Below are 14411 nucleotides of genomic sequence, written 5' to 3' on the forward strand. Positions count from 1 at the left end.
GAGATAAGTTTACGTATTTTTGTGGGCGTTGCTAAGCCAGCAGGAGGTATAAAAGTCCGCATCGAGCTGTTCATCTGATTCCACTCTTCAACACAGTTGCAGATTTAAGTGCATTTTTTAAATAATCGTGTTGTTTCTTGCTGTTTTTAGGTAAAATGAGTGAACATCATCGTTTAGACGATGGTATGAGGTGGAGAATTGTGGGCATACTTGAGGCAGGCCAGTCCCAAGCTCAGGTTGCTAGGGAATTGGATGTAACACCAAGCGTTATTTCCAATTTGTGGAGTCAATTTAAAACTAGTGGGACAGTATGCAGACGACCAGGACAAGGTCGTCCGAGGGCTACAACGGCCAATGAAGACCGGTATTTGTTCGTATCAGCTAAGCGCCTGAGGACGGCTACAACCACTCAATTGTCTAGGGACCTCGCGGCTGCTACAGGAACACCAATTTCGAGTAAGACAGTTTCGAGAAGACTCCATGAAAGAGGGCTGTATGCCAGGAAGCCCGCTATTTGCATCCCACTCACACCTTCCCACAAAAGAGCGCGTGCAGAATGATGCAGACAACATCAGAATTGCACACAGCTTCAATGGGCTAATGTTCTCTTCACCGATGAATCCAGAATCAGTCTACAACCTGATTCTGGACGGTTATTGATATGGAGGGAACCTGGAACCCGATACCATCCCAGCAACATTATCGAAAGGGACCATTATGCTGGTGGAGGACTCATGGTTTGGGCAGGGATCATGCAAGATACCCGCACACCGCTCCATGTGTTTGACAATGGTTCCGTGAATGCTCAGAGGTACAGGCAGGAGGTCTTAGAGCCCTATGTGTGTCTTTTCAGGAGCGCTGTTGGCCCTGAGTTCATTTTTATGGACGACAATGCGCGACCACATAGGGCTCTCATGGTTGATGAGTATCTGGAAAGAGAAGACATTCAACGAATGGATTGGCCAGCCAAATTCCCTGACCTGAATCCTATTGAAAATTCTTGGGATGCTCTTGGGGGAGCTATTGTGATGCGCCAACCTCCCCCCAGAACCATTCTAGAGTTAAAAATTGCTCTGGTGGAAGTATGGAAGGGTCTTCCACAACCCCTCCTTAACTCCCTTATTAACAGCATGCATACTCGTTGTGCATGCTGTCTGTCTGTCAGGGGTGACCATACACCATACTAAAGGTAGCACACACTGTACAAGCCTCACTTTTATTGTCATCTTTTATCCTTAAGTTCAGACTACATTGGATTTATTGGCAATAGGTCTTGCCAGTGAATGGTAGTTTCATTTTTGTTTTGCATACTTTATTATCATGGTATAAGCTATATCCATACCAAATTTCATTTATTTATATTCAGTATTTTTTGAGATATTTGGGAAAATGTCTTCCATCTCTTAATTTTGTCCACCAGTGTATATATATCTAATAGGGCGAAAATCAAGGTCAAAGAATGACGAAGAATTCCGGAAATACACTCATCTTTCCCCTCAATGAGATAGAATCGTCGAAAAGTGGTTGCCTCAGGATACTGAAACGAACAGTACATAGATATATAGATTTAAAAAAAGATAGGATATTTTCTGTACGTAGTTGATTTCGAATCTTTTTTTTTTTAAAGGAAATAAAAAAAATAATAGAACTATCGATTATGTTTATATCGAATTCGGAAATATTATTCGCCAAATAAAATCCGCTCATCGGTTCTTTAATAAATTTCTTTTTTTTACAAAATAATTTTAAAGACCATTCCATTTTGTCTTTCTTTCTTTTCTTTTCTCTCCCCCCCCCTTGAATTGAATAAAAAATAAGAGTAACATTTTAGAATGAAGTTAATATGAGCTAAATGAAGACAAAAATTAAGATTTAGAGACATCTTTACATATATATAGAGAGAAAGAGGGAGTGCGCCTGAATTTATGACCAAACTTTAGTTAAAATACATATACACCCCTTTTCTTTTATTGTATAGCAATTAGGGTTGTAAAAGAAAAGTTTGGCGGAAAAAACAAAAATACCGAGAAAAGGAAAATAAAGCTCTTTATTTATTTACTATTACAGTAAGTGCACAAATGTGCCACCATCAATATCGAAACAGGCCTGGTAAGGTCTAGCAAGTGATTGACGTACTATTTCAAAGGCGTCTTGCGTTTCGCAAACATTTGCAACAGCGACTGAAAGTTTTATAATATTCCTCTCATCAGAGAGAAGGCATTAGTATCGGAAAAGTAGGAGACTCGTAGACACTACATTTTCCCGCCTTGCTTGTACTTAATCACGCTTGTTCTGCTTACAATTTTCATTATCAACTTCATATTACCATGCAAAGCAACGGGAGTGGTCTCTCCGACAACTTCTGGCACACTCTCATAAATTTGTCATGCCAGAACATGCCTTACATGGCACCGGCGTACAATCGTTACGAAATATTTTTTGGCGTGAATTTAGCCTTTTAACTGAATCTTTAGTGTGATAGCCCAGTTATTTGGCGACTAATTCCTATCATGCAGTTAATAGTATCCGAAAATCGAATTTGTGTTTTAGATATGTTTTTCTTAACAGATTAAAAGAAAAATTTGACATAAAATTGCACCTTTAGTCACAGATTTTTTAGCAAACAGGAATATTTAAGTGATTGCGTTTTTGAATTATCGCTTTTACTTATTTCTGAAAGTACAGACTGACAGACAGTCAACCCATAGTTGCTTTTGCCTCAAAATTTAACAAGTATCTACACTATAGATATTAAATCTGTGTACCGAATTTTATCTATCTAGCTCTCTTTGTTTTGCAGTTATTGTGTTAACTTATATATATTTGAACAGGTGGATTTCCTGAATTGATTTTATTCAAATTTTGATAGAAATCTGCAGATTTGTTGTAAAGACTGTATAAAAAATTTCCACCGTCTAGCTCAAATCATTTTTGAGCTATCTTTGTCACAGACAGATCGACGGACGTTTTTCAAAAATTTGTTTTTTGAACTCAGAGGTCTAAAACGTGGCGATTTGTGAAAATATCGAGCTCGAATTTTTTGATGATTACTATACTTTCTCTACACCAAGTCTATGAGAAAAATGTCTACTTATGAAATGTTCACTTAAAACATATCTAAATAAATCTTCTCATCTTTAATGGGATTCTTGCACTCGATGCCTTTATGGCTGTCGATTCAATTAAAAGACGTAACACTTGCTTAAAAAACAGAGCAGTTTCAGTACAGCTTTATTTAAAAACAAGACATATATACATGGAAACAGTAACACGTCGCCAGGCAACAGCGCTATTTAAAAACAACAAAACATATCTACACAGAAACAGCAACACGTTGCTATTTAAAAACAATAAAGCATATATATACATAGAAACAGTCGCTAGGCAACGGCGCAATTGGAAACAATTACTCTACTCATTTTAGTTCCCAACATCCTCCCCCTTTTGAGCTGACAAAGGAAGGCTCAAAACCTCTGGCGTGTCTTTAAGAGGCGACCACTTTTAGTAACTGTAGTATCATGAGTAGGTGCAGTCGGATGTTGTAGACCAATTGGAGAATCAGAAACTGAGTAAGGATCCATGGAAACTCCAGAAGCGCAAGGAATTTCAGATCGGTACTGAGGATCATCAGAAACTGAGTGAAGATCCACGGAGGCCTTAGCAGCTTTCTCGACATTAGTATCTTGAATGCCTACTAGTCTCCGAGTCAGAAAAATAGAATTACTTGGGAATTGTAAAAGATATATTCTCTGAATTGGGCACAGGAAAACCCTATTTTCAGTTCTCAACTTTACAGTCCTAACTTTTCTGTCTTTTCCAGGCAGTCATTCCAGCACTCCCATGGGTCATATATTCCTATAGCTTCAAGTTCTCAGTTTATCCACAACAGAATTCATCAAATGCATCGATCACCTTCAATAACCTCCGTCGTGGCTAACAAAGCTACCACCCAAGTTTTCCGTACCTATTAATGTGTGACCAAACCTAGTTTCTAACACAATTACACCAGAACTTAGTTGCACAGAATTACCAGTCCAGCAATATCGGTTCCTATAAGCAAATCAATAACACAATTCGAATACAAATCTGATATCACAATATTTTCTTCTTCCAATTCCCTCAATGTCAAAACAGCTTCAGATTCAGGCACATAGCTGCGTATTCTTTCCTCAGACATAAAATCAGTGTCTACAGAAAAATTACCGTTTAAATTGGAAATCTTAATTTCGTGTACCTCATGCAAACGTGGTTCAATATTTCTCCCCCCAAATAAGCCTTGTACTAAATGCTGCTTCCTTTTAGGTTTCAATTTAAGTTCTTTAATTATTGTTGTGCTTAAAAATAGGAGAGCTGAAACCCTGTATCGTGGAGTGCTCTTACATTTATTCTTTTATTACCGCTCTCAATTACGACTCTTAAAGTCATCAGTAGAACAGTTTGCAGAGTACTGTTATCATAACCTCAGTAGACACTTCAGCTTCGTTCTTATGTCTTAAAGACACATCAAAAGAAAGTGATTGTTACCACAGTGCATACATTTGCCTTTAAATTTACAATTTCGGGACACGCGATTTAAGCGTAAACAAGAAAAACATGCCCCTTTCCTAGATAAAATTTTTTTTCTCTCTTCTAAAGTCAATTTTCTGGCCATATAACAGTTCTGGTTGAGATGCTTCTTATCACAGAAAAGACAATCAAAATTCCTCCTACATGAATTCGTTGTATTTAGCAAAGCAGCTGCTGAAGGCATTTCCGGAATCACAACCTTGTTCACACCGGCCTTTTTTCCTTCGGTTAATCCCAAATCCGGTTCGAGTCATCTCGATCATCTCGCCAGTAACTTCTTTCTTCAAGAAGGTCATCAAGTTTTCCAGTGAGCGACTGTCATCCTTCTCATCCGATTTCTTTCTCAGCTATGAGGATATCTTCAGAGAGACAAGATTCAACCAAAAGTATCAGAAAATCTCCGCACCTTTGTTGAGTTCGTACCAAGCTTTCCAGGGCTTGCAGCTTGCTCGTGATTTCATCATATAAAGATGAGAAGTTGGCTGTAGCTCCACCAGATGCGACATCCTTCATTACCATCTATCTATACTTATATAAAGCTCAATGTGTGTGTGTGTGTGTGTGTTGGCGCTCTACAAGCCAGGCCATTTGACCTACAGCTACCAAATTTGGTACATGTATACCTTAGAGGTCGGGAATGTGCACCTAGGGTTCCTTTTTTCGAATTTTTAATTAGAATTTTAATTATTAATTAAAAACTAACTTTCCCGCCAAAAAAATCTTCCATTTTCCCCACCGCCAAATGAGTAAGGCTTCAGTTTTTTTTTTCTCCCAAGAGTAATGAGGCATAAATTCTACGATAGCTAATTAGAGAGATACATATTACGTTATGATTGAAGGCCTTTATAATATTATGAGTAAATTATATGACTATCAAAATTTGAAGTTTTAAAATATTTTGATGAAGAATCTATTAAAGTAGGAATTGCGCAAAATATTTAATCATTAAAATTTAAACGAACATTAAGATTGGCGAATCGGCTGGTCGCCAAAGGTGGCTAGTACTTAATAATTCTCGAACGTAAACTTGCACCAAAAAGTCTTCACACCCGAAATGTTCCTCCAGAAGTACCACTGCCTTTTGATAATTTGCCGGTGTTAATGGCAAGCTCTCGATGACTCTAGCAGCCTTCGATCCAGGCACCATTGCTCCCGATCCAGGGAGCAAATACCTGGAACTTCTCCGCAGGCAAACTTGCATCGAAATGAATCTTCTCAAATAAACTCGAAAATTCTTTAGCATCACCAGAAAATTTCTTCAATTCTATCTTCGGAAGTTTAAGCTTTCGAGCTTCACTCAAATCCTTCTGCAAAGCAGCATCGCCATTTTTTCTGTCGATCTCCGCTACCAGTGCAAAATAACGATCTCTGTATCCTTCGGCGATCTGCAAATCTTCCAAATAAACCTTTTCCGAATCGCGCAATTTCAAAATCTCATTCAGTATTTCCTCTTGACATACAGACAAACGATCAAATTTATCCTTTATTTGAAGCTTCAAAATTAAAGTAGCTTTCGAATCTAATGTCTCCTTTGAAAGCTCTACCTCCAATGCAGTAGCACACATGGTGAAAGATGCTCGAAGACCCTTTCGTTTGGTCTTTAAGGCTTTCATATCAAATTTCGCTACAGCTGTACAAAATATAAAGTTCTAAAATTCAGCCGTACGTAAGTTTCGCCCCTCGTTGGACACCAAAATATTTTAAGTGAAAATATTTTCAGAACAAATAAAATATATCTAAATAAATCTTCTCATCTTTCATGGGACTCTTGCATCTACCCGATGCCTTTACGGCTGTCGATTCAATCAAAAGATGCAACACTTGCTTAAAAAACAGAACAGTACAGTTTTATTTAAAAAGAAGACATATATACATAGAAACAGCAACACGTCGCTATTTAAAAACAACATCTTTTGCTTAAAACTGAAATTTTGACATTCTGATTACATTTATAAACTAGTATTTCGCTACACCTGCACAGCGATAAAATAATAATAATCAAGATATACATTACTATTTTCAACGACCATTTCGAGCTAGCGTGCTGCTATTAAGGAAAGACTGTACTCTAACCTTTTAAATTTCTACCTATTAATGAGCTCATTAATGTATCCATATTGTTGCATTTATTGCACCATTTCATGCACTGTGCAAAAAAAAAAAAAAAAAAAAAAAATACAATCTTTCTTATTCATCAGCATATGAGTACAAATGAAATAGGCAAAAACAGTTCAAACGAATGGATGTTTGATAGTACTTAATGGGAAAGAATAATAATAATTTTTAAAAAGTCCAAGAATTTGTGGTATTGAGTTTTATTTAAAACATTATTTATTATAAATTATTTATTGGTTGATTTGCTGTTTAAATAAATGCATTTTCACCCTGATTCCTTCAATTAATTGGCATGAAATATTTTTATTTCATTTTATACAAAAGTATGAGATATTTTACAAAATGAAATAGATGTGGAGAATCTAACAACTAATATGAAAGTATCATAGTCACTTTTAAGGGGTGGTACACAAAATAATTCATAGATGTGAACAATTTACAACTTGTAACTTTACTTTACATCACTATCGCTTCTTGCAATGAAGTGAAGATTCTTTTTTCACATGCTTATCAGAATCCAAATGCAAAAGTAAGTCTCTGGTAGACCGAAGATCCACAGAACACAACTTACATCGAATCAGTTTATATTCTGTGCTACTGTAAGAAGAAATAAATAACATGAACCAATAATAATAATAATAAAAAAAACTGTTATATTTGATTATATACCGGGTGTCCCATAAATTTGTAAATACTTTAAAAATTCATAAAAATTGAAGGAATGAGTATATTTTAATGAGGTTTGCGAAACTGTTGTTCTCATGAAGGGGGATTTTTTTTTCATACAAAAGAAAAAAAGTTCAAAAATTTGCCGATAGAGGGCGCTAAACACAAGCAAAACATACAATTCTACGGGAAAAATACTTTTATTTGCATGCAAGCAATTGTTTGCATGCGTATCACACCAGTACTACAGTACTTGTTCTATGTGTCCGCCATCACCACAAATAACAGTTTCGAAGCGGGAGACAACTCTGATAACTGCATCATACAGCATATCCGGATGAATGCATGAGATTTCGAGGCGAATGGCTTCCTTTAGCTGCACTAATGCAGTTGGCCTATGGCGGTACACTTTAGACTGAAGGTAACCCCATAGCCAAAAATCAAGGGGTGTTAAATCTGGTGAGCGTGGGGGCCATTCATGTGTAAAGTGACGGCTGATTATCCGTTCTTCAGTAAAAGTTCTTCTCAAAAATGCCTTTACTTCGGTGTCGATGTGAGGAGGTGCCCCGTCTTGCATGAATATCACTGTGTCAAGGACATCGTGTTCCAATAAGGACGGTATCACTTCCTTCTGTAACATTTCCAAGTAACTTGTTCCATTAACTGGACATGGCTTCCATCCTGCTTTTTTACTTGGCTTTTCAAAGAAAAAAGGGCCTACAATAATGGATGCAGTGAAACCACACCAAACAGTAACCCGTGGTGAATGCAGGGGCTTCTCAGTGTAAACATGTGGATTCTCATGTGCCCATATTCTACAATTATGGGTATTAACTGCTCCATGCAAAGCAAAATGAGCCTCATCTGTCCACAATATTTTCAGCAGCCATCGCGGATCATCTTCAATTTTCGCCAAAGCCCGATTTGAGAATTCCAATCTCTTAGCTGTATCATTTGGTAAGAGCTGATGTAGCGATTGCAATTTGTATGGGTACAATTGCAATACACCATGAAGAATACGGTACACCGAAGTCTTTGGTATACCAGTAATTCGTGCCACTTCTCGTGCGCTACTGACTGCACTTGTAGACTGTTCCCTTAGCGTGTCCATTTGCGAAGAGACATCGGGGGTACGGACTGTTGTTAAACGAGGTGCACCACTGCGTGGCCGATGACACAAACTTCCAGTTTCTTCGAAACGGCGTACTAGGGAAACAAGTCCAGCAGGAGTTATCGGACCTGAACCTTTCTTCAATCTTTTCTGAGTCCTAAACTTTCGTAAGGCTTCAGCCGCCGATTCGTTGCTGACATAAAACAACTTTACCAATAGTGCTTTATCCACCAGTGTCAACATCTTAATACAAACCTTATGCAAACCTTTAGAAATGATGTGTCAATCGCTCACTCTGCCTTTCATAAGACTTTAATTTGCATATTTCCACTGATTTGCTTGTGTGCAGCGCCCTCTATTGACAAATTTTTGAATTATTTTTTTTTCTGTATCAAAAAAAATCCCCCTTCATGAGAATAATAGTTTCGTAAACTGCATTCAAATATACCCAGTCCTTCAATTTTTATGAATTTTTAAAGTATTTACAAATTTATGGTACACCCGGTATATGTAGAAGCAGTTGTGACAGTCACCACGAGATGGCACAGGCAGGGCCAGGAAGAACGCTAACTCTAGTGAATATTGAATGAGATTAGAGAGCAAGTGCAGGACTGTTAGGGTTGAATGGCTGTGAATATTCCTATGTTTATGGTTATATATAAGGAACATTAAAAAGAAAAGCATGGTTAAGTGCTGTTCATGCCAACTCTATCATTAAAGAGAGTCAAATATTCTTAAACTTCAGCAAATTTAGTCATTCGTGCAACAGACAATCAAGCATTGCCAAATGACTTTTATATCAAGTGGATATAAGCAACATAACATAAAAACATATTCTAGATAATTCTTCAGATTAAATGAGCTTACCATTTTCTAAAAAGAAATCTTAATATTTTGACTCCATGGGGGACAACGATGTCCGATGGGCTCATATAAATTACATAGTAAGAAATTCAGAGTGGCAATCAATGTGTTGATCATAGCATTGATTAAATCAATGGAACTCAGTTAAGCGTGAAAAAAATTCAAATTCTTTGCCTGATTTGTATTATTCAAACATATTAAAAAGATAGTTTCTGACAATTATGATGAAAATTAAATTAATATCTCATAAAATGGAGTTGCTCTTTGTATTAGCATGAAGACACTCACAATTTGACTAGCCTTTACTATCGCAAGGACAAACTTTCCTTTGTGGGAATATACCATTAATGTTCTATGCTCATTCATGGAAATTTTATATATTGCATTTTCGAGAGTCAACAATCACAAAAATTGAAAACTTCAATGACAGAAGGAAAAGGGAAAGAAAAAGCAAATATTTGAAAGTTTAAAATATTTAAGCAAATAAATAATAGAAAAATTTAAGAATTTCTAAAATTATCCTTTGCAGGAACAGAAAATAACTTACATTCCATACTTCACCATTTTGTAAAGATTATTTAGATGTTCGGTTAAGTCCTCATCCATTTCAAAAGTAACAAGAGCAGCAGATCTATGTAAAGGCAGCACATCATGATCATTAGCTCCCTCTTCTGATTGTGCATCTAGAAGTTGATCTTGTGGGATCTGATTCCACCGACCAGGTCTGTGGTAGTATTTTGGCTCCATTGGGGTTCTTTTTTTCAGAAGCAAGCTTAAATAGAAAATAAAATTTTTAACCACTCAGTTAATAATAAATGCAGCATTATTGAAGGATTGCCATATACTGTGCTTCTTTTTTTTATATAGTTAAATAATAAACTATGACACTTTTGAGAGAAGATAGAACAAATATTAACGGTTCAATAGTATAGAAAATACAAATGTAAACAACATATAAATTGGGAACTCAAGGGACAAACTTAAATAGTGGTAGAGCTAAGTACAAGAAATAAATTTTTATATAATAATGCATGGGCACAAGGACAAGTGGAGGCATCAGAAATAGAAAGGAAAAATAAATTGCTTTTGTATGGTATTGATGATAAATAATTCAACACAATAATATTTACAACTTAAGAGATATCTAAAGAGTCTACTTTAAAAAACTCCAATTGACTTTATTAAGGGTCTTGCCATTCGAATCTCTTGTAACAACATTTTAAGAAATACTTTATATCTCACAAACTATATGCCAATTACTCCACAAATATTGCTAAGCACATATTATTGCTTCTGAATGGAATTTCAAGTAATTATTGCAAATATAGTAACTAAAAAACTAAGATTTACTTACTTATAAATTTTATATGTTTGTACCATAACAAGTCTAGTACCCTAGCATTCTTTTAAAAAAGTATTTCTTGCAGTGTGTTCCATCATGTCTTAAAATTTTCTGCAAATTCTGAAGAGCATTGCATATAGTATAAATGTTACTTCTCCATAGTGTATAGCTGAATGAGTTTCTTCCCCTCACCAATATATAAATATACATACACATATTTTAAAAGTGTGTGGTTGAAAAGAAAAAAAACTATTGGAATTTTAACTTAGATTTATTTTATTCCAAGAAGCCTACTTTGTACAAAGAAAAAGCGATAAGAGAGACGTCAGTCTATATTATAACACAAGAGCAAAAGAGATGGCAATTTGATCGTCAGTGATTGATTTAGATAGGGATTTCTTTTACATGTGTTGACTTAGGAAAGGGAATCTTAGGTATCATTAAAAGAATGTTGTCAATGTTAGGGATTTTTATTCCTTTGTTCTGCGTGTGGGAAATGCAAAAGTCATCAGTTTTCCAGGGTCATGTACAATTAAATAAAAAATGGGAATTGGGTTGGGAAATAAGAGGACATATTAGAATGAAATTAACATGGACTAATTTAAAATAAAAATTGGGAAATTAATTGGGATTGAATATATTAAAATTATCATTACACACACACACATATATATAAGAAAAGAAAAAAAGCCTCTTTCAATGACACGTTATGATGTAATTAGAGTCAGTGGATACCCCCCCCCTTTTCTTTTCGCAGATCCCTTTAAGAAATTCATTAGCATGTTTTATATCGGAATTCAGTAATTCTATACATTATTAGAATGAAAATGTGCATATCAAATATACACAAGATCCTTGTTACCATATTTTTTACCAGATAGTAATCTTAAAAAATTCATGGAAATAAACTGTTTCCAAAATAATTCTTTAATGAAATAAAAAATATTCTTTTGTACTCATTGTTTAATAGCATTTTAAGACTTCATCAATAAAATGTGCATTGAACTATAATTACAACTAAAAAACATTATTAACAATGAAGGTCAGAAGTTTAACCAAATAGTTTATGTAGAAAGGAGATACAGAGTTATGTGATACAATTTTCTTTAAGTAGATTTACTTACTGATCATCAATAATCATACATAAATATGTTATATATGGTTAATGATATATAAAATTATTATAAAAATATATTAAAATTAATATATTTATTATCATATAAAAGCCATTAATTATTACATATTCCAAACCATAAATAAATAGGAGCATAAAATGACTATGTATCAAAAAACATTGTCAAGGGCTGAAGAACTGAAGAATTTCATATTATATATATATTTTAAAAACTCATTTTTCAAACCTAATAAGTAATACTGAAAATATTAATCATTGTCTAATTAATAAACATGTAATCAAAATTTTGTTCTTCTTTCTTTAAGCAAACTTCTTTTTTTAGGCAATTACTAATATCTTTTTTAGAAACAATGGCTTTCTTTCAAACAAGTTAACAATTTTAATACTCAGAAATTTTCTAGATATATAAGCAATAATTCACAAATATTAATTTTCCAAAGCTGTTTGATGAAAATTAATATTCATTTTAATATGAAGTTGTCAAACAAATTGTTTATAAATCAATAAAATATTATGTAAAAAGATTTTATTTATTTAATACTAGCTATCTCAGGCACTGGAATTAATGCTAAAATTTTCAATATTTTATATAACTTGATCTATTGATATTTTCTTTAGACAAATATTTTTAAGCTTTAAATTTTGATAGTAATATAACTCCTATTTTTAACTGCCCGATTTTTAAATAAATAAACGTTTATCATTTAGGACTGATTAACTTATGAAGTTTAGAATATCACTATTTTATTACAATGAACAATTTCATAATTGTAGGCTAGTTTTGTTTGTAGGCTTGGGGAAGTTGTCCAGTGCTATTTAGCTTTTTTTTTTTTTTTTTTTTTTTTTTTGAAATGGAGCAATTTAAATCATGATACTAGCTAATTATATTTTTATGAGAGAGTAATATTCAAATTTTCACAACTTACTCAGTTTTAGTAGCAAATAGAGTGGGTCTTTCTTTTTATTTAAAATGTTAATATTTCAAAAATATTTTGCCAAATAAGAATCTATATAAAAATATAAAATTCGTTATTCATAGAACATTTATGGACTCAAACTGGACAAAATAATATTCTTTATTTCACTTAGATCAATTTCTCTTTTAGATGTATATGTCTATCATTAATGGTTTAGAAATTAGATGTTGAGTCGGATTTCCAATATTCATTAAAGAGTAGATATCCAGTATACATTAAATCAAATTTGCCTAAAGTATTGCAAAATGTTGAATTAATAATACAAATATTTTAAAAGTCACAAAATCTTTTCTCTCACATATATTTTTTCAGAAAATATCATGTTTTGTATCTGATTTCTTACAGACATGTGCTAACAATTACATTTTTCTATATTTGGCTTGAAGTGAGATTTATCTTAATCCTTTAATATGAGCTTTTGTCAGTGAGATGCAAGTTAAATTTTATTTTTATTGTTGGAAAAAATGCTTATAATATTTTTTAATTGAAAAAATTATATGGCTTTTTAGGTTTTAATTATATTAATGTCCTATCTGAAAGCAATTTAGGACAAAATTCATAACTTTGAACCATATTCAGATGATGAAGATGACACTTGAGCTGACACTCTCCCTCTCTAAACTTCTTCACCACATCAACAGTGGGCATCAAGCCCACATACATAACGGATCTTTAGCGGTATCGGGTTTCGAAGTCATGATCTTATCACTAGGCTATTAGAGCCTAAAATTTAAATGACAAAATAATTATTGTACTGTTTTTTGGCAACTAATATGGAAAACACCACAGTTTCAATTAATTTTTAATTAATTAAAACGTAAAAAAAAGGTCCGAGGTGCACATTTCCACCCTCCAAAGTATATATGTGCAAGTTCGGTTGCTCTAGATTTTACTGTGTGGTTTGTAGAGTTCAAACACACATTCATTTTTATTTAAAATAAGATAGGAGTTTTCATTTCATATGAAGAAATATGTCAGTACTTACTTAATAATTGTCTTTCGTGTTTCTTCATGAATAAGAGAAACAGGATTGGTTTGATATTGAAGTGCATCACAGTCACTATGCAAGAGCAAATTGAAAGCCATTCGAATTGAATTTATCTATTTAAAAGAACATGTAACATTTAAAATTCCATTTAACAGTAATCAGATATTTTTAACAGCATAATTTTTTAGCAATAAATCATGATTAAAAGTTGGAAATTTTATGCCATTGTAACAAAAGCAATTATAAATCCACAGTTACAGAGGTCAAACAGCTCTTAGGAATTTTAGTTGGAATACAAAAAGAAGCAAACAGTATTTTAGAGAAAGAATTTGTAAAAATATTTTTGTTAGAAGAAACAACAACAAATCGGAACAATATGATCATTCCAAATACTTACTTGCATAATATCCTCCAAATTTATTTCAACATCAAATGCAATTTCTATATCATGATCAGGGTACAGAGGTTCTCCAGTCATTGGATTAAATCCTAAACCACACAATGCACCAGTGTAGGACTTCCTTGCTTTATCAGTTCTAAATAAAGCAATAAGAAGTAAGTAATTGCTTAAGTCACATGACAGGCAATATAATCATTTGAATCAGTGTCACAGAATTATCATTAAATGCTTTGGTCTCTTAGCAAAA

General features: G+C 33.8%; 1 protein-coding gene across 2 annotated transcripts in view; it reads right to left on the reverse strand.

Annotated features, from left to right (window-relative positions):
• Nucleotides 1-6964: 6964 nt before the first annotated feature.
• The window catches only part of LOC129983747 (ATP-dependent RNA helicase TDRD9-like), a 90817-nt gene continuing 83370 nt past the window's right edge, over nucleotides 6965-14411 (reverse strand). For both annotated transcript variants that reach the window (XM_056093359.1, XM_056093358.1), the window contains exons 35-38: nucleotides 14162-14300; nucleotides 13762-13877; nucleotides 9870-10094; nucleotides 6965-7278 (exon numbers count right to left, since the gene is read on the reverse strand). In XM_056093359.1, the coding sequence (XP_055949334.1) occupies nucleotides 7146-7278; nucleotides 9870-10094; nucleotides 13762-13877; nucleotides 14162-14300 (613 nt within the window). In that variant the 3' untranslated portion in view covers nucleotides 6965-7145. The remainder of the gene's footprint in view (nucleotides 7279-9869; nucleotides 10095-13761; nucleotides 13878-14161; nucleotides 14301-14411) is intronic.

Source organism: Argiope bruennichi, chromosome 9, assembly GCF_947563725.1.
Source record: "Argiope bruennichi chromosome 9, qqArgBrue1.1, whole genome shotgun sequence".
In the NCBI taxonomy this organism is placed as follows: Eukaryota; Metazoa; Arthropoda; class Arachnida; order Araneae; family Araneidae; genus Argiope; species Argiope bruennichi.